The sequence below is a fragment of the Ascaphus truei genome, chromosome 16 (genome assembly GCF_040206685.1).
Source record: "Ascaphus truei isolate aAscTru1 chromosome 16, aAscTru1.hap1, whole genome shotgun sequence".
NCBI classification, from domain to species: domain Eukaryota; kingdom Metazoa; phylum Chordata; class Amphibia; order Anura; family Ascaphidae; genus Ascaphus; species Ascaphus truei.
This window is the reverse complement of record NC_134498.1, coordinates 51,569,764-51,594,664: the sequence shown is the minus strand read 5'-3', so window position 1 is coordinate 51,594,664 and position 24,901 is coordinate 51,569,764. Positions and strand designations below refer to the sequence as shown.

Genomic DNA, 24,901 nt, shown 5'->3' with positions numbered 1-24,901 from the left:
AGTGCAGGCTGGGCTCAGTCTCTCAGACCTGGTCAGGGTGCTGGGTCAGTGCAGGCTGGGCTCAGTCTCTCAAACCTGGTCAGGGTGCTGGGTGCAGGCTGGGCTCAGTCTCTCAGACCTGGTCAGGGTGCTGTGTCAGTGCAGGCTGGGCTCAGTCTCTCAGACCTGGTCAGGGTGCTGGGTGCAGGCTGGGCTCGGTCTCTCAGACCTGCTCAGGGTGCTGGGTCAGTGCAGGCCGGGCTCAGTCTCTCAGACCTGGTCAGGGTGCTGGGTCAGTGCAGGCTGGGCTCAGTCTCTCAGACCTGGTCAGGGTGCTGGGTGCAGGCTGGGCTCAGTCTGTCAGACCTGGTCAGGGTGCTGGGTGCAGGTTGTGCTCAGTCTCTCAGACCTGGTCAGGGTGCTGGGTGCAGGCTGGGCTCAGTCTCAGACCTGGTCAGGGTGCTGGGTCAGTGCAGGCTGGGCTCAGTCTCTCAGACCTGGTCAGGGTGCTGGGTCAGTGCAGGCTGGGCTCCGTCTCTCAGACCTGGTCAGGGTGCTGGGTCGGTGCAGGCTGGGCTCAGTCTCTCAGACCTGGTCAGGGTGCTGGGTGGGTGCAGACTGGGCTCAGACCTGGTCAGGGTGCTGTGTCAGTGCAGGCTGGGCTCAGTCTCTCAGACCTGGTCAGGGTGCTGGGTCAGTGCAGGCTGGGCTCAGTCTCTCAGACCTAGTCAGGGTGCTGGGTCAGTGCAGGCTGGGCTCAGTCTCTCAGACCTGGTCAGGGTGCTGGGTCAGTGCAGGCTGGGCTCCGTCTCTCATACCTGCTCAGGGTGCTGGGTCAGTGCAGGCTGGGCTCAGTCTCTCAGACCTGCTCAGGGTGCTGGGTCAGTGCAGGCTGGGCTCCGTCTCTCAGACCTGGTCAGGGTGCTGGGTGCAGGTTGTGCTCAGTCTCTCAGACCTTGTCAGGGTGCTGGGTGCAGGCTGGGCTCAGTCTTTCAGACCTGGTCAGGGTGCTGGGTGCAGGCTGGGCTCAGTCTCTCAGACCTGGTCAGGGTGCTGGGTGCAGGCTGGGCTCAGTCTCTCAGACCTGGTCAGGGTGCTGGGTGCAGGCTGGGCTCAGTCTCTCAGACCTGGTCAGGGTGCTGGGTGCAGGCTGGGCTCAGTCTCTCAGACCTAGTCAGGGTGCTGGGTCGGTGCAGGCTGGGCTCAGTCTCTCACACCTGGTCAGGGTGCTGGGTGCAGGCTGGGCTCAGTCTCTCAGACCTGGTCAGGGTGCTGGGTGCAGGCTGGGCTCAGTCTCAGACCTGGTCAGGGTGCTGGGTGCAGGCTGGGCTCAGTCTCTCAGACCTGGTCAGGGTGCTGGGTCGGTGCAGGCTGGGCTCAGTCTCTCACACCTGGTCAGGGTGCTGGGTGCAGGCTGGGCTCAGTCTCTCAGACCTGGTCAGGGTGCTGGGTGCAGGCTGGGCTCAGTCTCTCAGACCTGGTCAGGGTGCTGGGTGCAGGCTGGGCTCAGTCTCTCAGACCTGGTCAGGGTGCTGGGTGCAGGCTGGGTGTGGACATGCAGATAGAGTAAGGACGGGCGCCAGGAACGTTTATAGTACAAACAAGCGCTTTATTCACACCCGTTTATAAGGCTCGCTGCACAAGGACAGACTCTTCCTGTCAGACATATTAGCTGGGGGCAAATCCTAAAGTTACTCTGCGCTTGTCCCCCTGGCAGCTCTCACTCCCACGCTGGGGGGGTACTTATGCTGCTTTCCCTTAGTATTGATAAGATGGACAATCTCCTGCATCGCGTCAGTAATGCCCCGTCTCAGGTTACCCCCGCGGGGAATACTCTCTGCTTTCTGGGATCAGTACCCCATTACTGTGTATTGCATACCTCGTCCATGCATATTGGGTCGGGTCCTGTACTTAGGACCTGGCGGTGCGGCCGATCCGATTATGCTCTGGAGCTTCAAATCTGAGAACTCCTGCTAACACACGCTCACTCCTCTCCCCGCATGAGAACCATCCTGGGTCATTACTATAGGTGCTAACTATATAGGGCACACTCCTTAACTGGAAACAATGAACAGGGACAGGACACTCTTAATATACATATCTATTCACAAATATATTTACAGGACTCACGGTGAGGCCCTCTGCCAGAACTCCGAGGAAATTGCTTCTAGAACATGGGGTGGAGCTACATATACCCTTCTATCTCCCTGTGGTGACATCACTGGCCAAAGACATCCTACATCAGATGGTGGGGAGGGGCAATACCTAAGTGATCCCGCAGGGTTAACTCATTAAGGCCGTTAACCCCTTACACTAATTAGTAGTCCTCAGAGGGGGGGGGGGAGCCTACATCTATATGAGCCTGTTCCGTGTTTTCTCTTCAGGTCTCTCGCCTCTTGCTGCGCTCCTCGCTTTTTCCGGTTAATCGCAGCTTCACCTGTAAATGTGACGCACCCTCGCGAAGCAGAGAAGACGGTATAAACGCACGTGTCTGACACGGAATTCCCTTTCACAAACCTGCTGCTGTGAACGTGTGTACATGTTTGTGTCTGCGTGTATTTCACATGTCCCCAGACCTGCTGCTGTGAACGTGTGTACATGTTTGTGTCTGCGTGTATTTCACATGTCCCCAGACCTGCTGCTGTGAACGTGTGTACATGTTTGTGTCTGCGTGTATCCCACATGTCCCCAGACCTGCTGCTGTGAACGTGTGTACATGTTTGTGTGTGCGTGTATTTCACATGTCCCCAGACCTGCTGCTGTGAACGTGTGTACATGTTTGTGTCTGCGTGTATTTCACATGTCCCCAGACCTGCTCCTGTGAACGTGTGTACATGTTTGTGTGTGCGTGTATCCCACATGTCCCCAGACCTCCTGCTGTGAACGTGTGTACATGTTTGTGTCTGCGTGTATCCCACATGTCCCCAGACCTGCTGCTGTGAACGTGTGTACATGTTTGTGTCTGCGTGTATCCCACATCTCCCCAGACCTGCTGCTGTGAACGTGTGTACATGTTTGTGTCTGCGTGTATTCCACATGTCCCCAGACCTGCTGCTGTGAACGTGTGTACATGTTTGTGTCTGCGTGTATCCCACATGTCCCCAGACCTGCTGCTGTGAACATGTGTACATGTTTGTGTCTGCGTGTATCCCACATGTCCCCAGACCTGCTGCTGTGAACGTGTGTACATGTTTGTGTCTGCGTGTCTTTCACATCTCCCCAGACCTGCTGCTGTGAACGTGTGTACATGTTTGTGTCTGCGTGTATCCCACATGTCCCCAGACCTGCTGCTGTGAACGTGTGTACATGTTTGTGTCTGCGTGTATCCCACATGTCCCCAGACCTGCTGCTGTGAACGTGTGTACATGTTTGTGTCTGCGTGTATCCCACATGTCCCCAGACCTGCTGCTGTGAACGTGTGTACATGTTTGTGTGTGCGTGTATCCCACATGTCCCCAAACCTGCTGCTGTGAACGTGTGTACATGTTTGTGTCTGCGTGTATCCCACATGTCCCCAGACCTGCTGCTGTGAACGTGTGTACATGTTTGTGTGTGCGTGTATCCCACATGTCCCCAAACCTGCTGCTGTGAACGTGTGTACATGTTTGTGTGTGCGTGTATCCCATATGTCCCCAGACCTGCTGCTGTGAACGTGTGTACATGTTTGTGTCTGCGTGTATTCCACATGTCCCCAAACCTGCTGCTGTGAACGTGTGTACATGTTTGTGTGTGCGTGTATTCCACATGTCCCCAGACCTGCTGCTGTGAACGTGTGTACATGTTTGTGTCTGCGTGTATTCCACATGTCCCCAGACCTGCTGCTGTGAACGTGTGTACATGTTTGTGTGTGCGTGTATTCCACATGTCCCCAGACCTGCTGCTGTGAACGTGTGTACATGTTTGTGTGTGCGTGTATTCCACATGTCCCCAGACCTGCTGCTGTGAACGTGTGTACATGTTTGTGTCTGCGTGTATCCCACATGTCCCCAGACCTGCTGCTGTGAACGTGTGTACATGTTTGTGTCTGCGTGTATCCCACATGTCCCCAGACCTGCTGCTGTGAACGTGTGTACATGTTTGTGTCTGCGTGTATTCCCACATGTCCCCAGACCTGCTGCTGTGAACGTGTGTACATGTTTGTGTCTGCGTGTATCCCACATGTCCCCAGACCTGCTGCTGTGAACGTGTGTACATGTTTGTGTCTGCGTGTATCCCACATGTCCCCAGACCTGCTGCTGTGAACGTGTGTACATGTTTGTGTCTGCGTGTATCCTACATGTCCCCAGACCTGCTGCTGTGAACGTGTGTACATGTTTGTGTGTGCGTGTATCCCACATGTCCCCAGACCTGCTGCTGTGAACGTGTGTACATGTTTGTGTCTGCGTGTATTTCACATGTCCCCAGACCTGCTGCTGTGAACGTGTGTACATGTTTGTGTCTGCGTGTATTTCACATGTCCCCAGACCTGCTGCTGTGAACGTGTGTACATGTTTGTGTCTGCGTGTATTTCACATGTCCCCAGACCTGCTGCTGTGAACGTGTGTACATGTTTGTGTCTGCGTGTATTCCACATGTCCCCAGACCTGCTGCTGTGAACGTGTGTACATGTTTGTGTCTGCGTGTATCCCACATGTCCCCAGACCTGCTGCTGTGAACGTGTGTACATGTTTGTGTCTGCGTGTATTTCACATGTCCCCAGACCTGCTGCTGTGAACGTGTGTACATGTTTGTGTCTGCGTGTATTTCACATGTCCCCAGACCTGCTGCTGTGAACGTGTGTACATGTTTGTGTCTGCGTGTATTCCACATGTCCCCAAACCTGCTGCTGTGAACGTGTGTACATGTTTGTGTCTGCGTGTATTCCACATGTCCCCAGACCTGCTGCTGTGAACGTGTGTACATGTTTGTGTGTGCGTGTATCCCACATGTCCCCAGACCTGCTGCTGTGAACGTGTGTACATGTTTGTGTCTGCGTGTATTTCACATGTCCCCAGACCTGCTGCTGTGAACGTGTGTACATGTTTGTGTGTGCGTGTATCCCACATGTCCCCAGACCTGCTGCTGTGAACGTGTGTACATGTTTGTGTCTGCGTGTATTTCACATGTCCCCAGACCTGCTGCTGTGAACGTGTGTACATGTTTGTGTCTGCGTGTATCCCACATGTCCCCAGACCTGCTGCTGTGAACGTGTGTACATGTTTGTGTGTGCGTGTATCCCACATGTCCCCAAACCTGCTGCTGTGAACGTGTGTACATGTTTGTGCCTGCGTGTATTCCACATGTCCCCAGACCTGCTGCTGTGAACGTGTGTACATGTTTGTGTCTGCGTGTATTCCACATGTCCCCAGACCTGCTGCTGTGAACGTGTGTACATGTTTGTGTCTGCGTGTATCCCACATGTCCCCAGACCTGCTGCTGTGAACGTGTGTACATGTTTGTGTGTGCGTGTATCCCACATGTCCCCAAACCTGCTGCTTTGAACGTGTGTACATGTTTGTGTCTGCGTGTATTTCACATGTCCCCAGACCTGCTGCTGTGAACGTGTGTACATGTTTGTGTCTGCGTGTATTTCACATGTCCCCAGACCTGCTGCTGTGAACGTGTGTACATGTTTGTGTCTGCGTGTATTCCACATGTCCCCAAACCTGCTGCTGTGAACGTGTGTACATGTTTGTGTCTGCGTGTATTCCACATGTCCCCAGACCTGCTGCTGTGAACGTGTGTACATGTTTGTGTGTGCGTGTATCCCACATGTCCCCAGACCTGCTGCTGTGAACGTGTGTACATGTTTGTGTCTGCGTGTATTTCACATGTCCCCAGACCTGCTGCTGTGAACGTGTGTACATGTTTGTGTGTGCGTGTATCCCACATGTCCCCAGACCTGCTGCTGTGAACGTGTGTACATGTTTGTGTCTGCGTGTATTTCACATGTCCCCAGACCTGCTGCTGTGAACGTGTGTACATGTTTGTGTCTGCGTGTATCCCACATGTCCCCAGACCTGCTGCTGTGAACGTGTGTACATGTTTGTGTGTGCGTGTATCCCACATGTCCCCAAACCTGCTGCTGTGAACGTGTGTACATGTTTGTGCCTGCGTGTATTCCACATGTCCCCAGACCTGCTGCTGTGAACGTGTGTACATGTTTGTGTCTGCGTGTATTCCACATGTCCCCAGACCTGCTGCTGTGAACGTGTGTACATGTTTGTGTCTGCGTGTATCCCACATGTCCCCAGACCTGCTGCTGTGAACGTGTGTACATGTTTGTGTGTGCGTGTATCCCACATGTCCCCAGACCTGCTGCTTTGAACGTGTGTACATGTTTGTGTCTGCGTGTATTTCACATGTCCCCAGACCTGCTGCTGTGAACGTGTGTACATGTTTGTGTCTGCGTGTATTCCACATGTCCCCAGACCTGCTGCTGTGAACGTGTGTACATGTTTGTGTCTGCGTGTATTCCACATGTCCCCAGACCTGCTGCTGTGAACGTGTGTACATGTTTGTGCCTGCGTGTATTCCACATGTCCCCAGACCTGCTGCTGTGAACGTGTGTACATGTTTGTGTCTGCGTGTATTCCACATGTCCCCAGACCTGCTGCTGTGAACGTGTGTACATGTTTGTGTCTGCGTGTATTCCACATGTCCCCAGACCTGCTGCTGTGAACGTGTGTACATGTTTGTGTCTGCGTGTATTCCACATGTCCCCAGACCTGCTGCTGTGAACGTGTGTACATGTTTGTGTCTGTGTGTATCCCACATGTCCCCAGACCTGCTGCTGTGAACGTGTGTACATGTTTGTGTCTGCGTGTATCCCACATGTCCCCAGACCTGCTGCTGTGAACGTGTGTACATGTTTGTGTCTGCGTGTATCCCACATGTCCCCAGACCTGCTGCTGTGAACGTGTGTACATGTTTGTGTGTGCGTGTATCCCACATGTCCCCAGACCTGCTGCTGTGAACGTGTGTACATGTTTGTGTGTGCGTGTATCCCACATGTCCCCAGACCTGCTGCTGTGAACGTGTGTACATGTTTGTGTCTGCGTGTATCCCACATGTCCCCAGACCTGCTGCTGTGAACGTGTGTACATGTTTGTGTCTGCGTGTATCCCACATGTCCCCAGACCTGCTGCTGTGAACGTGTGTACATGTTTGTGTCTGCGTGTATCCCACATGTCCCCAGGCCTGCTGCTGTGAACGTGTGTACATGTTTGTGTGTGCGTGTATCCCACATGTCCCCAGACCTGCTGCTGTGAACGTGTGTACATGTTTGTGTCACCGTGTATCCCACATGTCCCCAGACCTGCAGCTGTGAACGTGTGTACATGTTTGTGTCTGCGTGTATCCCACATGTCCCCAGACCTGCTGCTGTGAACGTGTGTACATGTTTGTGCCTGCGTGTATCCCACATGTCCCCAGACCTGCTGCTGTGAACGTGTGTACATGTTTGTGTCTGCGTGTATCCCACATGTCCCCAGACCTGCTGCTGTGAACATGTGTACATGTTTGTGTCTGCGTGTATCCCACATGTCCCCAGACCTGCTGCTGTGAATGTGTGTACATGTTTGTGTCTGCGTGTATCCCACATGTCCCCAGACCTGCAGCTGTGAACGTGTGTACATGTTTGTGTCTGCGTGTATCCCACATGTCCCCAGACCTGCTGCTGTGAACGTGTGTACATGTTTGTGTGTGCGTGTATTCCACATGTCCCCAGACCTGCTGCTGTGAACGTGTGTACATGTTTGTGTCTGCGTGTATCCCACATGTCCCCAGACCTGCTGCTGTGAACGTGTGTACATGTTTGTGTCTGCGTGTATCCCTCATGTCCCAAGACCTGCTGCTGTGAACGTGTGTACATGTTTGTGTCTGCGTGTATCCCACATGTCCCCAGACCTGCTGCTGTGAACGTGTGTACATGTTTGTGTCTGCGTGTATCCCACATGTCCCCAGACCTGCTGCTGTGAACGTGTGTACATGTTTGTGTCTGCGTGTATCCCTCATGTCCCCAGACCTGCTGCTGTGAACGTGTGTACATGTTTGTGTCTGCGTGTATCCCACATGTCCCCAGACCTGCTGCTGTGAACGTGTGTACATGTTTGTGTCTGCGTGTATCCCTCATGTCCCCAGACCTGCTGCTGTGAACGTGTGTACATGTTTGTGTCTGCGTGTATCCCACATGTCCCCAGACCTGCTGCTGTGAACGTGTGTACATGTTTGTGTCTGCGTGTATTTCACATGTCCCCAGACCTGCTGCTGTGAACGTGTGTACATGTTTGTGTCTGCGTGTATCCCACATGTCCCCAAACCTGCTGCTGTGAACGTGTGTACATGTTTGTGTCTGCGTGTATTTCACATGTCCCCAGACCTGCTGCTGTGAACGTGTGTACATGTTTGTGTCTGCGTGTATTTCACATGTCCCCAGACCTGCTGCTGTGAACATGTGTACATGTTTGTGTCTGCGTGTATCCCACATGTCCCCAGACCTGCTGCTGTGAACGTGTGTACATGTTTGTGTCTGCGTGTATCCCACATGTCCCCAGACCTGCTGCTGTGAACGTGTGTACATGTTTGTGTCTGCGTGTATCCCACATGTCCCCAGACCTGCTGCTGTGAACGTGTGTACATGTTTGTGTCTGCGTGTATTTCACATGTCCCCAGACCTGCTGCTGTGAACGTGTGTACATGTTTGTGTTTGCGTGTATCCCACATGTCCCCAGACCTGCTGCTGTGAACGTGTGTACATGTTTGTGTCTGCGTGTATCCCACATGTCCCCAGACCTGCTGCTGTGAACGTGTGTACATGTTTGTGTCTGCGTGTATCCCACATGTCCCCAAACCTGCTGCTGTGAACGTGTGTACATGTTTGTGTCTGCGTGTATTTCACATGTCCCCAGACCTGCTGCTGTGAACGTGTGTACATGTTTGTGTCTGCGTGTATTCCACATGTCCCCAGACCTGCTGCTGTGAACGTGTGTACATGTTTGTGTCTGCGTGTATCCCACATGTCCCCAGACCTGCTGCTGTGAACGTGTGTACATGTTTGTGTCTGCGTGTATTCCACATGTCCCCAGACCTGCTGCTGTGAACGTGTGTACATGTTTGTGTCTGCGTGTATCCCACATGTCCCCAGACCTGCTGCTGTGAACGTGTGTACATGTTTGTGTCTGCGTGTATCCCTCATGTCCCCAGACCTGCTGCTGTGAACGTGTGTACATGTTTGTGTCTGCGTGTATCCCACATGTCCCCAAACCTGCTGCTGTGAACGTGTGTACATGTTTGTGTCTGCGTGTATCCCTCATGTCCCCAGACCTGCTGCTGTGAACGTGTGTACATGTTTGTGTCTGCGTGTATCCCACATGTCCCCAGACCTGCTGCTGTGAACGTGTGTACATGTTTGTGTCTGCGTGTATTTCACATGTCCCCAGACCTGCTGCTGTGAACGTGTGTACATGTTTGTGTCTGCGTGTATTTCACATGTCCCCAGACCTGTGCTTTCACTCTCCTCATTGTCACATTTTGTTTAGTGATAAAACTGAAGATGAGGATTCTGGGTAATTACAGGCAAATGAACCACTGGGCGTGTCAATTAAAAAAAAAATCTTCCTATGCATTTTAAACAGGGTTACTTCCCTGGGGTGTTTGCCGGCTGCATTACACAGTTTGTATGGCTAAGCTTGGCACTAAGAAGTGCAGAATCAGTGGACCCGCTCAGAGACAGCTAGTTTTTCTTTGAAGACTCATCACTTTGAGATGACTCACCGATTCTCTTGGCAGTGGTTGTAAAACAGACACAATTCGGTTCTGATGGATACAAAAGCAGCGATGAAGTCCCTCATTATGGATGGTATGGCTGGTTCTGGATTGAGAGGTGCAGCTCATGGAACAGATGATCAGATAGATATAGGTCAGAATAGCACATTGTTTTCTATGTATAAAAGTGCCGTCCCACCTCCTGACAATGCCCCACAGAGGGGATTCAGCGGAGGAAATGGAGATACGTCTGCAGTCCTACTAAATAATGCATTTAATGCACAGAAACCTCAAATCCCACAGGAATAGCAGTGACTGACAATGGGGATTGTGATGAAAGTGCCCCAGCTACAAAATTAGGGCAAAAGTGGAGGAAAAAGTGCACCAGGTTTCCTAAAAAAAAAACCCAGTGAAGGAAAATGTGACACATGTCAGTCACGCTGTGACATTTCCGGGCGCCTGTCTGCAGTGGGATTAGCGCACAGACAGGCATCTTATCTCACAGATAAGAGGAATACAGAGATATATGCAACACCTCTCTCACTCTTCCTGTAAACCAGCGCCGGTCAGCACCAGTCCTCAAGGGCCACCAGCAGGCCAGGTATTAGTGATAACCCCGCTTCAGCACAGGTGGCTCAATCAGTGGCTCAGTCATTCTGATTGAGCCACCTGTGCTGAAACGGGGATATCGTTAAAACCTGACCGGTTGGTGGCCCTTGAGAACTGGGGGTTGGTCTCTCCCCGCTATAAACCGTCCTCCAATTGCAAGCAGATGCAGGGAGCAATTTCAGTCCAAAATCCGCAGCCAGGCTCCATGAATGCGTTTTCATCCCTCGCGCTCGTGCGCCTTCGTATCAGAGAAGCACCGGCTATTTCCATGGAGATCCCGCTCTGCGAGCTCAGGGAGATCCGCTCCGCGAGCTCACGGAGATCCGCTCCGCGAGCTCACGGAGATCCCGCTCCGCGAGCTCACGGAGATCCCGCTCCGCGAGCTCAGGGAGAACTGGCTGAAACATTAAATATTGACAGTAACACATTAAATGGACGTTATGAAATCCTTCTATTTGGAACTTAAGAACCGTTATTAATGTGTTGTGTGGCCCTTGTAATTCTAACAGATAATACTCCTCGGGATCTGTGATTCTAACAGATAATACTCCTCGGGATCTGTAATTCTAACAGATAATACTCCTCGGGATCTGTGATTCTAACAGATAATACTCCTCGGGATCTGTAATTCTAACAGATAATACTCCTCGGGATCTGTAATTCTAACAGATAATACTCCTCGGGATCTGTGATTCTAACAGATAATACTCCTCGGGATCTGTGATTCTAACAGATAATACTCCTCGGATCTGTAATTCTAACAGATAATACTCCTCGGGATCTGTGATTCTAACAGATAATACTCCTCGGGATCTGTGATTCTAACAGATAATACTCCTTGGGATCTGTGATTCTAACAGATAATACTCCTCGGGATCTGTAATTCTAACAGATAATACTCCTCGGGATCTGTAATTCTAACAGATAATACTCCTCGGGATCTGTGATTCTAACAGATAATACTCCTCGGGATCTGTGATTCTAACAGATAATACTCCTCGGATCTGTAATTCTAACAGATAATACTCCTCGGGATCTGTGATTCTAACAGATAATACTCCTCGGGATCTGTGATTCTAACAGATAATACTCCTCGGGATCTGTAATTCTAACAGATAATACTCCTCGGGATCTGTAATTCTAACAGATAATACTCCTCGGGATCTGTGATTCTAACAGATAATACTCCTCGGGATCTGTGATTCTAACAGATAATACTCCTCGGGATCTGTAATTCTAACAGATAATACTCCTCGGGATCTGTAATTCTAACAGATAATACTCCTCGGGATCTGTGATTCTAACAGATAATACTCCTCGGGATCTGTAATTCTAACAGATAATACTCTCGGGATCTGTAATTCTAACAGATAATACTCCTCGGGATCTGTGATTCTAACAGATAATACTCCTCGGGATCTGTAATTCTAGCAGATAATACTCCTCGGGATCTGTAATTCTAGCAGATAATACTCCTCGGGATCTGTAATTCTAGCAGATAATACTCCTCGGGATCTGTGATTCTAACAGATAATACTCCTCGGGATCTGTGATTCTAACAGATAATACTCCTCGGGATCTGTAATTCTAACAGATAATACTCCTCTGGACCTGTGATTCTAACAGATAATACTCCTCGGGATCTGTAATTCTAACAGATAATACTCCTCGGGATCTGTGATTCTAACAGATAATACTCCTCGGGATCTGTGATTCTAACAGATAATACTCCTCGGGATCTGTAATTCTAACAGATAATACTCCTCGGGATCTGTAATTCTAACAGATAATACTCCTCGGGATCTGTGTGTCAAAGAAACTTTGTAGCTGCATTTGTGACAAATTATGTTGAACTTATTTGGCCTCAACGCGCTCGTGATTTGGGGAGTTGATCAGAAGCGTTCGGAGCGAGTTATAGGGCGCACAGAATCATCAATAACGCGTCTGTGTGTGTCTGTGTGTGTCTGTGTGTGTCTGTGTGTGCGTGTCTGTGTGTGCGTGTCTGTGTGTGTGTGTGTGTGTCAGTGTGTCAGTGTGTCTGTGTGTCAGTGTGTCAGTGTGTCAGTGTGTCAGTGTGTCTGTGTGTCTGTGTGTGTGTGTGTGTGTGTGTGTGTGTGTGTGTGTGTGTGTGTGTGTGTGTGTGTGTGTGTGTGTGTGTGTGCGTGTGTGTGTGTGTGTCTGTGGTCCTGGGAAGTTGGGATAACCACGCTTGCCGGTGCTCTGGCCATGTGTATTTCAAAGAAACAACGAGTGACAGTTGTTCTTGACCATGATATTAAAGATTAGACTGTAAGCTCTTCAGGACAGCGATGCATGGCCCCTGCATCACTGGTATATGGTGAGTGTGAGTGTGAGTGTGTGTGTGTGTGTGTGTGTGTATATATTGCGATAATAACGATCTCTTGTTCCCTGTGTGTTGTAGGTTCTCTGATGATTCCCTCCAACCTGGACAGTGGTATTTGCCCCCTGGGGCAGTTCCCCTGTGGGAATCTGTCTGTATGTTTACCCCAACTCCTGCACTGCAACGGGCACAAGGACTGCACCAACGGAGCGGACGAGGAAAACTGCGGTAAGTAGGGCGGGTTTTACACGGACAGACGGTTTCCACATGCAGGGCGAGAAAGTGTGTGAGCCACCCGGATTTTCACATATTTCACATCATTCAAACCTAAAATGTTATTAGATCTTAATCTAAGTCCTAATAATAAATAAAGAAAACCTGATCAAATAAATGACACAAACACATGATACTTTTTCAGCATTTCTTTATCCACAAATGATTAAATAGTTACATTGTATAATTACATAGTTACATAGTTACATAGTAGATGAGGTTGTTAAAAGACTTACATCCATCAAGTTCAACCTATGCTAAATTTAGACAACAGATACTTTATCCTATATCTATACTTACTTATTGATCCAGAGGAAGGCAAACAAAAAACCCCAGTAACATATCATCCAATGATATCTCATAAGGGGAAAAATAAATTCCTTCCTGACTCCAAGAATTGGCAATCGGATTAATCCCTGGATCAACATCCTTCCCATGTATACTTATTTGGTATATACCTGTATACCTTTCCTTTCTAAAAAGATGTCCAACCTTTTTTTGAACAAATCTATTGTATCTGCCATCACAGTCTCCATGGGTAATGAATCCCACACTGTAACTGCCCTTACTGTAAAGAACCCTTTCCTTTGTTGCTGGTGAAATCTCCTTTCCTCCAACCTTAAGGGATGGCCCCGAGTTCTTTGTACTGCCCGTGGGATGAATAGTTCTTTTGAAAGCTCCCTGCACTGTCCCCGGATATATTTGTATATAGTTATCATACCCCCTCTTTGACACCTTTTCTAATGTAAATAAATCTAATTAAGCTAGCCTCTCCAAATAAGTTGGATTGTCCATCCCCTTTATTCATTTGGTGGCTCTTCTCTGCACTCTCTCTAGTTCCATAATATCTTTTCTAAGGAGTGGTGCCCAAAATTGTACTCCGTATTCAAGGTGAGGTCTTACTAGTGCTTTGTAAAGGGGCATAATTATGTTTACTTCCCTTCCATCCATTGCCCGTTTAATGCAATATAAGATCTTGTTTGCCTTTGCAGCTACTGCATGACTTTGGGCACTATTGCTAAGCCTGCTGTCTACAAGCACTCCTAAATCCTTCTCCATCAAGGATTCCCCCAATTTATCCCCATTTGATTTGGAAGTCGCCATTTTATTCTTGCATCCCAAATGCATAACCTTACATTTATCTGTATTAAACCTCATCTGCCATTTACCTGCTCACCTTCCAGTCTCTCCAAGTCCTTCTGAAGAGAAATTACATCCTGCTCTGATTCTATTACCTTACACAATTTAGTATCATCAGCAAAAATTGAGACTTTGCTCTCTATGCCAACCTCAAGGTCATTAATAAACAAGTTAAAAAGCAGGGGTCCCAGTACCGATCCCTGAGGTACTCCACTCACAACATTAGCCCAACCTGAAAAAGTTCCATTTATGACAACCCTCTGTTGTCTGTCCTTCAGCCAGTTTTAAATCCAGGTGCATATATTTTTACTGAGTCCAATTTACTTTATTTTCTACACCAACCTCTTGTGTGAAACCGTATCAAAAGCCTTTGAAAATCTAAGTAAACCACATCAACTGCATTACCCTGGTCTAAATTCCTACTTACCTCCTCAAAGAAACAAATAAGGTTAGTTTGGCAAGATCTATCCTTCATAAATCCATGCTGACTATTACTAATAATTTTGTTTTCCTTTAGGTATTCCTGAATATTATCCCGTATTAAACCTTCAAGTAGTTTCCCTACTATTGAAGTCAGGCTTACAGGTCTGTAATTCCCCGGGAGTGATCTAGCTCCTTTTTAAAATATAGGCACCACATCTGCTTTACGCCAATCTTGTGGTACTGAGCCTGTGGAAATGGAGTCCTTGAATATTAAATGTAATGGTTTTGCTATTACTGAGCTTAACTCCTTGAGAACTCTTGGATGTATGCCATCGGGGCCAGGTGCCTTATTTACTTTAATTTTATCAAGCTGCCTATGAACTTCTTACTTAGTTAACCAATTGTTCATTAATATGGAGGTTGTGGCTTCCTCCTGTGGCACTACTATTGAACTTGATTCTTCCCTGGTAAACACAGAGGCAAAGAATTTGCTTAATACCTCAGCTTCAACATTCACTATCCATGTGTGAGAAAGTATGTGACCCGTTAGATTCAGTACCTGGTGGCGCCCCCTTGAGCAGCAATGACTTCAACCGCGCTTTTCCTGTAACTGCTGGTCAGTCTCTCACATCGGGTTTGAGGAATTTTGTCCCATTCCTCCTGGGTGTTGGAGTTAGAGCGTGCTGGGAATGTGTGTGTTAATCCCATTCCTCCTCACAGAATTACTTCAGCTCGGTAACATTTGAGGGCTTCCTTGCATGGACAGCTCACTTCAGGTCCTGCCACAACATTTCAATGGGGTTTAGGTCCGGACTTTGACTAGGCCATTCTAAAATGCGGATTTTCTTCTTCTGCAGCCATTCTTTTGTAGATCATGACACACTTTTTCTCACAGATGGATGGCCTGACATTTTCCTCTAGAATGTCAATGATGGCGCGTCGTCCAGGTCCTGAGAAAGCAAAGCAGCCCCAAACTATCACACTCCCTTCACCATGCCTGATGGTTGGGATGAGGTTCTTCTTTTCGAACACAGTTTTGGTTTTCGCCAAACATAACGTTTCTCATTCAGGCCAAAAGTTCTACCTTTAACGGGTCTGTCCAGGGAACATTGTTCCAGAAGTCTTGTGGATCATCTATTTCCTCTTTGCCGAACTTCAGACAGCAATGTTCTTTTTAGAGAGCAGTGGTTTCCTCCTCGCTGTCCTTCCATGAACACCGTTCTTGTTCAGTCTTTTTCTGATAGTTGAGTCATGAACACTCACATTAGACAAGGCGAGAGTGGCCTGCAGATCCTTCTATGTTACTCTGGGGTTTCTTGTGACTTCCTACATGATTTGCCTGTTCTTGGAGAGAACTCTGCAGGAAGAAAATCTGCAGGCTGCTAAGGAAATACAAGTGCTGCAGGAACGTCAGATTACCCAGTGCGTCCTCGCAAGGCAGCAGGATAAACTGAAGGCTACCCTGACCATCACCAAAGCATCGCTAGAGGCCAAGCTTAGAGGCCAGGTGACTCGGTACAAGAGGGAGCGCAAAAAGGTCCAGAAACTGAGACGAGTATCTGCGGCCCAAGCGAAGAAGTTCACAGTGCTCCACAAAATAATGAATGATAGGTGGAAGCAAGCTCAGAGAAAGCACAGGGAAGAAATAAAGACCCTGAAAGGAGAATGGCAGGAAACACTTAAACAGAGTGAGACTCTGCAGCCCAGTAACTTACAGATGCCTCCAATACGGGAAAAGGTATTGGCTCTGTCCAAGCATCGGTGTCCCACAGTAACTAAGGCCCGTGAGGACAAGTGTACAGTGAGAGCTGGGGACACCACTCACCTTCAAAACAAGGTTACGAAGTTTGAGCCACCTAAGAAAGCACTAGCCAAACCTGCAATCGCCCAACAGGCAACAAACAGAGGTAGGAGTGCAGAATCAAAGCCAGAAGAATCCTTAGCTGAGGAAGCTGAAAAGATAGGACATTCTCTGGAAATGGAGCTGGAATCGCAAGTCAATCCCAAAGAAGCTGAACTGGCGACTACGTTGAATGGGAAAAGTGCAGGAAGACAGCTTCAAGAACTGAGGGCTCAGGTGGCTGTTCTTGGGCACTCTTGTGATACCATGAGGTGGACATTTGGTGCTAAAGTGGAGCATATGGGAAAGATGGCGAGAGAAAGCGATTTGCATAAACGCTCTGTGATTGTCGCCATACAGTCTGCCTACAAAAAGAGGAGCGCCCGACACAGGGGAAAGCTCATGATCACGTGGTCAGTAGAAAGACTGTACTTGGAAAAAGTTCTCCTTGAGCGACTGAGGACTGCTGATCTCAAGCACCTTCTGGAGGAGACAGTACTAAACTGGAGGAAGGGCTCCAATCCCAGCAGGACTGAGGGTTCTCCTCCATCCACTCTCATTCAAGTCACTGAGATATCTCAAATGAGAGTGGAAGGATGGGCTTTGGCTGTGGCAAGCCCGAGCTTCCCACAAACAGGGGAGGTATGTAACAGGGGATTTATCCCTGTTCAGAAAACTTGACTCTAATCCAGCAGTGTGCTGGTTAATTGACCAGCACCTGGCTGATTGGAGGTTTGTTAGAGAAAAAGGCTCCTCCTGAGACAGGAAAGAGAGACTCCTGAGCACACAAGTGAGCTGAACAAGGAGACAGACGTCTTGAGCCTGCCAAAAGAGACTGCAAACTGACAACAAGACACAGGGGATAATACTTCTATAACTGGATCCTGACATTGCCTTATCACACACGGGTGTGGACACCAGGAGAACAAAGAAGCCTTCCCCTATGAGCAACCCAGCTAACAGATAAGACTTTTCATTTAAGACTATTATCTATGTCTATCTAAGTATATGAATGTCTCTATGATTTGGGCTGGGAAATCTCTGGGCTAACCATGCAGTTAGAGAGAACTGGATCACAAGTGTATATATACTCCAGATTGGAGCGGATTTTGTTTGCTGATTTACATGTTTGCTGTGTTTAAAGCAACAGGCGCAATAAAGCCTTATTTTAATTTCACCTTAAAACAGTCTACATTGCGTACCTCTGAACACGTCTCTTACAGTGACCATAACCCTATGCCCGGGACATACTTGAAAACGAGAGGTAACTCTCAATGTATTACTTCCTGGTAAAATATTTTTATAAATAAATAAAATAAACTATACTTACATACATAGGTGGAGGGAAGAGTTTATATAATGGGGGATTTTTCATATATAGGGGTCTTTTAAGTCAGGGATGTGCAAACTTATCTTCATGTGCCCCCCTTTCTCCTCTCCCCTCTGGTTCCCCTCAAGTTTCAATGCGTTGAAGGTCCCACAGGCATTAAATATATTAGACAGCACAAGCCAAAAATGTCTGTCTCTAGGACAATCAATCTGAGGGCGGCTCGCGTCCGGCAGGGAAGGGGTCATCTCTGCCTGGCACTTTTTTCACATGTCATAACACTGGTGTTTTACGACTGAGCGCAGGAATTCAGCTGAGAAATCCACTGAATTCCCCCGATGCACATTTACATTACAGTGAAGATACAATGTATTTACGCAGTATAATGATACACGAAGAAGCCCCAGTTGAGTCCTGTTTGAATGAATCCCGAGTCAGCATGAGTTTATATTCCCGTGTTTTTCCTTCGCCGTGTCCTGGAATATCCGTGGATACCTGTTACTTTCCTGTCCTTGATAATATGATTGGGGCGGCAGGCGTTTTGCGCTACAGGTGTATCTGTTTGTTGCTGATTAATGACGCAGTGATGCGAATGACGCAGTGATGCATGTTCATTCTTTCTCTTACTGTCTGTCCTGTTTCACTTTTATCAAATTCACCGTTAGTACATTGTGTGCATGTTATGATATATACACTGAAGCACAGACGTGTGTGTGTGCAGGGCCGCAGACAGATTTCCTGGGGCCCAGGACTAGAGCTTCGCCCGGCTCCCCCACCCCCCTCCCATGTTGTCCCCCTCCATGCCCTCGCCCCCTCCCCCTCCATCAGCTGGTTTAATTTCAGTTGGATGGGATTCATTAAACCTTTTGTGGAGATGGATGACACCCTATTCACTAGCAGTCCAAATAATCAGAATACCCCCCTGTAAATGAATGGAAACCCGCCGGTGGGTTGGTACTGCAGGTGGATAAGAAATGATGCTCTAACTTTGCCATGAGTAGGTTTGAGTAGAGGAATGCCGTTCTTGTGGCCATTCCTGTAACCATCTTGTGTGGTTAGATGTCGTCACCAAAGGAGTAGTTGTGTACAAGTATGGATTTGGTTAGTTATATTCAGCACCTGTCCCGGTTGGTAAATATTGGTGTGCCCGGTACTGTTATGCTGCTGGTCCATCTTGGTGGGGAAAGTTGGTGTAACGGGAACCCAAACCCATCACAACCAAGATGGTTTCTTCTGGCAGAGGAGCAATAGCAGCTAATGTGTGCAGGACAGGGATGTAATACTCTGCAGGACAAGGGGGAATACTCTGCAGGACAGGGGTGTAATACTCTGCAGGACAGGGGGGGAATACTCTGCAGGACAGGGGTGTAATACTCTGCAGGACAGGGGTGTAATACTCTGCAGGGCAGGGGGGGAATACTCTGCAGGACAGGGGTGTAATACTCTGCAGGACAGGGGGGGGAATACTCTGCAGGACAGGGGTGTAATACTCTGCAGGACCGGGTGTAATATTCTGCAGGTCTGTTGAGCCTTATATACTTGTGACCTGTTATCTCCATTTATTTTGTATACATCTTTCTGAAGAAGAGACAGCAGTAGTCCTCAGAGCTTGCACTCTTTTAACCACTACTTAACCATTACAGTTCTCACTTCTTACTTTAGTTCTATCTGTTCTGCCGGCTCCCACGGTACCATCCTCTGTGTCCGGTATTTAGGGAGTTGATAACAGACCTGTAACACGCACAGCATTCCACACAAATACCTTTTTTCGGTATCTTTTCGGCGTTGCTATGCCGCTTCAATACAAACACAGCCTGGGAGGGAAGGGTAAATGCTTCAAATAGTTAGAACCCATTGCAAGGGAATGTAAAAAGCCTTATTAATTAGAGTTTGTCCCCGGCAGGTGTCTGTATAACCGAGTATCCATTTCTTACATTAAATATTATGGGGGTTTTGTTTGTTTTTTTTTCAAATAGCAATGATAGTCACAATCTGGACATGTACAAATAAGAAGAACATGTTTTAGAATTAGAACAGAAGATTTAATAAAAATATTGTTTTTAAAATGAAAGATTATATGTCCAAGATAAATGTAAATATGAGTACTGTAAATATATAGAAATACACCCTAATTAAAACTTAACTTTATTATAATTGATTAAAATAAATTGTCCGGTGAAACCACATACATAAAACAAACCAACAACTAGTAATTAAAAGATGGGGAGGTGTGGTAGGGTGTTTATTGGAGGTGTAATTATATATAAATACCTCTCTAATATTACTTAATAAACCCTAGAAAGTGGGTGATCTCTATACCAAGATAGGTATAGGTGTATATATCTGGACCCCTATAACCAAAGCAATGGAAAGAGGTAAGGCAGGTGGATGTGCTTATCTGTTAGATAGGAGAGTGAGGCTGAATATACTGGTGACTGAGTTGCAGCAGCCACTACACACCTTACTAAGTATATCAAATACACTATAATAAGCTCTATTGCGGCCAGCCCATTGAGAGAGCAGCCACACTCACTGCCTGTACATAATACATCTACCCTGGAGTCTGAGTGCTCTTGCTGACCACGGACGCAGTCTACAAAGCACTCAGATAGTGTATAGCCCCCACCTCACCGATGAGCCGACGTCACGTGACCCGATCCCCTTTTCTCTGGGTAAATAACCCCATGGTCCAGTCTTCCCTCGCAGGACGTCTCTTCTTGTGCAGTTATTTCTGCTGTTAACACCTTTTGTTGCCAGAGAAACAGCGATGCTTTGCAAAGCAGGCGCTTCTGGCAGGGAAGTGGTTAAAGAATGAGCTCTATTCCTTCGGACGTGTCCGTGTCTGTCTGCGTCGGCGTGTTTATATCGCCATGTGTGAGTGTTAATGGACCTGTGTCTGTCACAGTGGATAACTTCGGATGGCCGAAGCTGTTTGATACAATCCAGAGTGCCCGGAGCAACCGGTTAACGCACGAGGAAAAGACGCAGCAATGTCGTAAGTCAGAATAATGCTTTGTGTCACTGAGAGACTGTGACAATGTGTCACTGAGAGACTGTGACAATGTGTCACTGAGAGACTGTGACAATGTGTCACCGAGAGACCGAGTCAATGTGTCACCGAGAGACTGAGACAATGTGTCACCGAGAGACTGCGACAATGTGTCACAGAGAGACTGAGACAATGTGTCACTGAGAGACTGTGACAATGTGTCACCGAGAGACTGCGACAATGTGTCACTGAGAGACTGAGACAATGTGTCACTGAGAGACTGTGACAATGTGTCACCGAGAGACTGCGACAATGTGTCACCGAGAGACTGAGACAATGTGCCCATTACAAGTGACTAGATTTTTTCCTCAAATTGGTGCAGTTTTTTGCACTGGGTTTTGCCCTAATTTTTCAGCTGGGAGACTTTAGTCTCCAATCCCACTCTAAAGACCAGCAATCCCTGTGTGCTCGTCAGAGCAGGATTCGTGGTGAGGGAGGTGTGCGTGTGCGTGCGTGCATGCGTGCGTGAGGAGTGTGTCGGGGCAGAAAGTGCATGGTGGGGAGAAGGTTATAGGTATCTCACCCCAACACCTCACCTTGCTTTTGTGCTGTTCCTCTCTCCCCTGTGCACACCCACTTCCTGTCAGTGCTGGATGTTTTCCCCGAGCAGTGCGAGTGTTTGAGACGAACAGTAAACTGCACAGGGAGGGATCTGCAGTCTGTGCCTCTGGTGTCTCCCAACGTGACAGCTCTGTGAGTACCCCGCGTTCCCCGCGTTCCCCCAAACATCATGGGCCCCGACATTCCCCGCGTTCCCCCAAACATCATGGGCCCCAGCATTCTCCCGCGTTCCCCCAAACATCATGGGCCCCGACATTCCCCGCGTTCCCCCAAACATCATGAGCCCCGACATTCCCCGCGTTCCCCCAAACATCATGGGCCCCGGCATTCTCCCGCGTTCCCCCAAACATCATGGGCCCCGACATTCCCCGCGTTCCCCCAAACATCATGAGCCCCGACATTCCCCGCGTTCCCCCAAACATCATGGGCCCCGACATTCCTCGCGTTCCCCCAAACATCATGGGCCCCGACATTCCCCGCGTTCCCCCAAACATCATGGGCCCCGACATTCCCCGCGTTCCCCCAAACATCATGGGCCCCGACAATCCCCGCGTTCCCCCAAACATCATGGGCCCCGACATTCCCCGCGTTCCCCCAAACATCATGGGCCCCGACATTCCCCGCGTTCCCCCAAACATCATGGGCCCCGACATTCCCCGCGTTCCCCCAAACATCATGGGCCCCGACATTCTCCCGCGTTCCCCCAAACATCATGGGCCCCGACATTCCCCGCGTTCCCCAAACATCATGAGCCCCGACATTCCCCGCGTTCCCCCAAACATCATGGGCCCCGACATTCCCCGCGTTCCCCCAAACATCATGGGCCCCGACATTCTCCCGCGTTCCCCCAAACATCATGGGCCCCGACATTCCCCGCGTTCCCCCAAACATCATGGGCCCCGACATTCCCCGCGTTCCCCCAAACATCATGGGCCCCGACATTCCCCGCGTTCCCCCAAACATCATGGGCCCCGGCATTCTCCCGCGTTCCCCCAAACATCATGGGCCCCGACATTCCCCGCGTTCCCCCAAACATCATGGGCCCCGACATTCTCCCGCGTTCCCCCAAACATCATGGGCCCCGACATTCTCCCGCGTTCCCCCAAACATCATGGGCCCCGACATTCCCCGCGTTCCCCAAACATCATGAGCCCCGACATTCCCCGCGTTCCCCCAAACATCATGGGCCCCGGCATTCCCCGCGTTCCCCAAACATCATGAGCCCCGACATTCCCCGCGTTCCCCAAACATCATGAGCCCCGGCATTCTCCCGCGTTCCCCCAAACATCATCGGCCCCGGCATTCTCCCGCGTTCCCCCAAACATCATCGGCCCGACATTCCCCGCGTTCCCCCAAACATCATGGGCCCCGGCATTCTCCGCGTTCCCCCAAACATCATCGGCCCCGACATTTCCCGCGTTCCCCCAAACATCATGAGCCCCGGCATTCTCCCGCGTTCCCCCAAACATCATCGGCCCCGGCATTCTCCCGCGTTCCCCCAAACATCATCGGCCCCGACATTCCCCGCGTTCCCCCAAACATCATGGGCCCCGACATTCCCCGCGTTCCCCCAAACATCATGGGCCCCGGCATTCCCCACGTTCCCCCAAACATCATGGGCCCCGGCATTCTCCCGCGTTCCCCCAAACATCATGAGCCCCAACATTCTCCCGCGTTCCCCCAAACATCATGGGCCCCGGCATTCCCCACGTTCCCCCAAACATCATGGGCCCCGACATTCCCCGCGTTCCCCCAAACATCATGGGCCCCGGCATTCCCCACGTTCCCCCAAACATCATGGGCCCCGACATTCCCCGCGTTCCCCCAAACATCATGGGCCCCGACATTACCCGCGTTCCCCCAAACATCATGGGCCCCGACATTCCCCGCGTTCCCCCAAACATCATGGGCCCCGACATTCCCCGCGTTCCCCCAAACATCATGGGCCCCGACATTCCCCGCGTTCCCCCAAACATCATGGGCCCCGACATTCCCCGCGTTCCCCCAAACATCATGAGCCCCAACATTCTCCCGCGTTCCCCCAAACATCATGGGCCCCGGCATTCCCCACGTTCCCCCAAACATCATGGGCCCCGGCATTCCCCACGTTCCCCCAAACATCATGGGCCCCGACATTACCCGCGTTCCCCCAAACATCATGGGCCCCGACATTCCCCGCGTTCCCCCAAACATCATGGGCCCCGACATTCCCCGCGTTCCCCCAAACATCATGGGCCCCGACATTCCCCGCGTTCCCCCAAACATCATGTGCCCGACATTCCCCGCGTTCCCCCAAACATCATGGGCCCCGGCATTCTCCCGCGTTCCCCCAAACATCATGTGCCCGACATTCCCCGCGTTCCCCCAAACATCATGGGCCCCGGCATTCTCCAGCGTTCCCCCAAACATCATGTGCCCGACATTCCCCGCGTTCCCCCATACATCATGGGCCCCGACATTCCCCGCGTTCCCCCAAACATCATGGGCCCCGGCATTCTCCCGCGTTCCCCCAAACATCATCGGCCCCGACATTCCCCGCGTTCCCCCAAACATCATGGGCCCCGGCATTCCCCGCGTTCCCCCAAACATCATGGGCCCCGACATTCTCCCGCGTTCCCCCAAACATCATCGGCCCCGACATTCCCCGCGTTCCCCCAAACATCATGTGCCCGACATTCCCCGCGTTCCCCCAAACATCATGGGCCCCGGCATTCCCCACGTTCCCCCAAACATCATGGGCCCCGGCATTCTCCCGCGTTCCCCCAAACATCATGGGCCCCGGCATTCTCCAGCGTTCCCCCAAACATCATGGGCCCCGACATTCCCCGCGTTCCCCCAAACATCATGGGCCCCGACATTCCCCGCGTTCCCCCAAACATCATGGGCCCCGACATTCCCCGCGTTCCCCCAAACATCATGGGCCCCGACATTCCCCGCGTTCCCCCAAACATCATGAGCCCCGACATTCCCCGCGTTCCCCCAAACATCATGGGCCCCGACATTCCCCGCGTTCCCCCAAACATCATGGGCCCCGGCATTCCCCGCGTTCCCCCAAACATCATGAGCCCCAACATTCTCCCGCGTTCCCCCAAACATCATGAGCCCCAACATTCTCCCGCGTTCCCCCAAACATCATGGGCCCCGGCATTCCCCGCGTTCCCCCAAACATCATGGGCCCCGACATTCCCCGCGTTCCCCCAAACATCATGGGCCCCGACATTCCCCGCGTTCCCCCAAACATCATGGGCCCCGACATTCCCCGCGTTCCCCCAAACATCATGGGCCCCGACATTCCCCGCGTTCCCCAAACATCATGGGCCCCGACATTCCCCGCGTTCCCCCAAACATCATGGGCCCCGACATTCCCCGCGTTCCCCCAAACATCATGGGCCCCGACATTCCCCGCGTTCCCCCAAACATCATGGGCCCCGGCATTCTCCCGCGTTCCCCCAAACATCATGGGCCCCGACATTCCCCCAAACATCATGGTCCCCGGCATTCCCCGCGTTCCCCCAAACATCATGGGCCCCGACATTCCCCGCGTTCCCCCAAACATCATGGGCCCCGGCATTCCCCGCGTTCCCCCAAACATCATGGTCCCCGACAATCTCCGCG

The 24,901-nt window shown here is 50.3% G+C and overlaps 1 protein-coding gene across 2 annotated transcripts in view; it reads left to right on the top strand.

Moving 5' to 3' along the window:
* The window catches only part of LOC142467638 (relaxin receptor 1-like), a 131,342-nt gene that overhangs the window by 58,857 nt on the left and 47,584 nt on the right, over nt 1-24,901 (top strand). Inside the window, exons 1-4 of one of the 2 annotated variants that reach the window (XM_075573576.1) lie at nt 9,675-9,817; nt 12,755-12,901; nt 20,582-20,671; nt 21,313-21,418. In XM_075573576.1, coding sequence (XP_075429691.1) covers nt 9,778-9,817; nt 12,755-12,901; nt 20,582-20,671; nt 21,313-21,418 — 383 coding nt within the window. In that variant the 5' untranslated portion in view covers nt 9,675-9,777. Of the gene's footprint in view, nt 1-9,674; nt 9,818-12,754; nt 12,902-20,581; nt 20,672-21,312; nt 21,419-24,901 lie in introns of those variants that run through there. The other variant, XM_075573575.1, reaches the window with a different exon arrangement.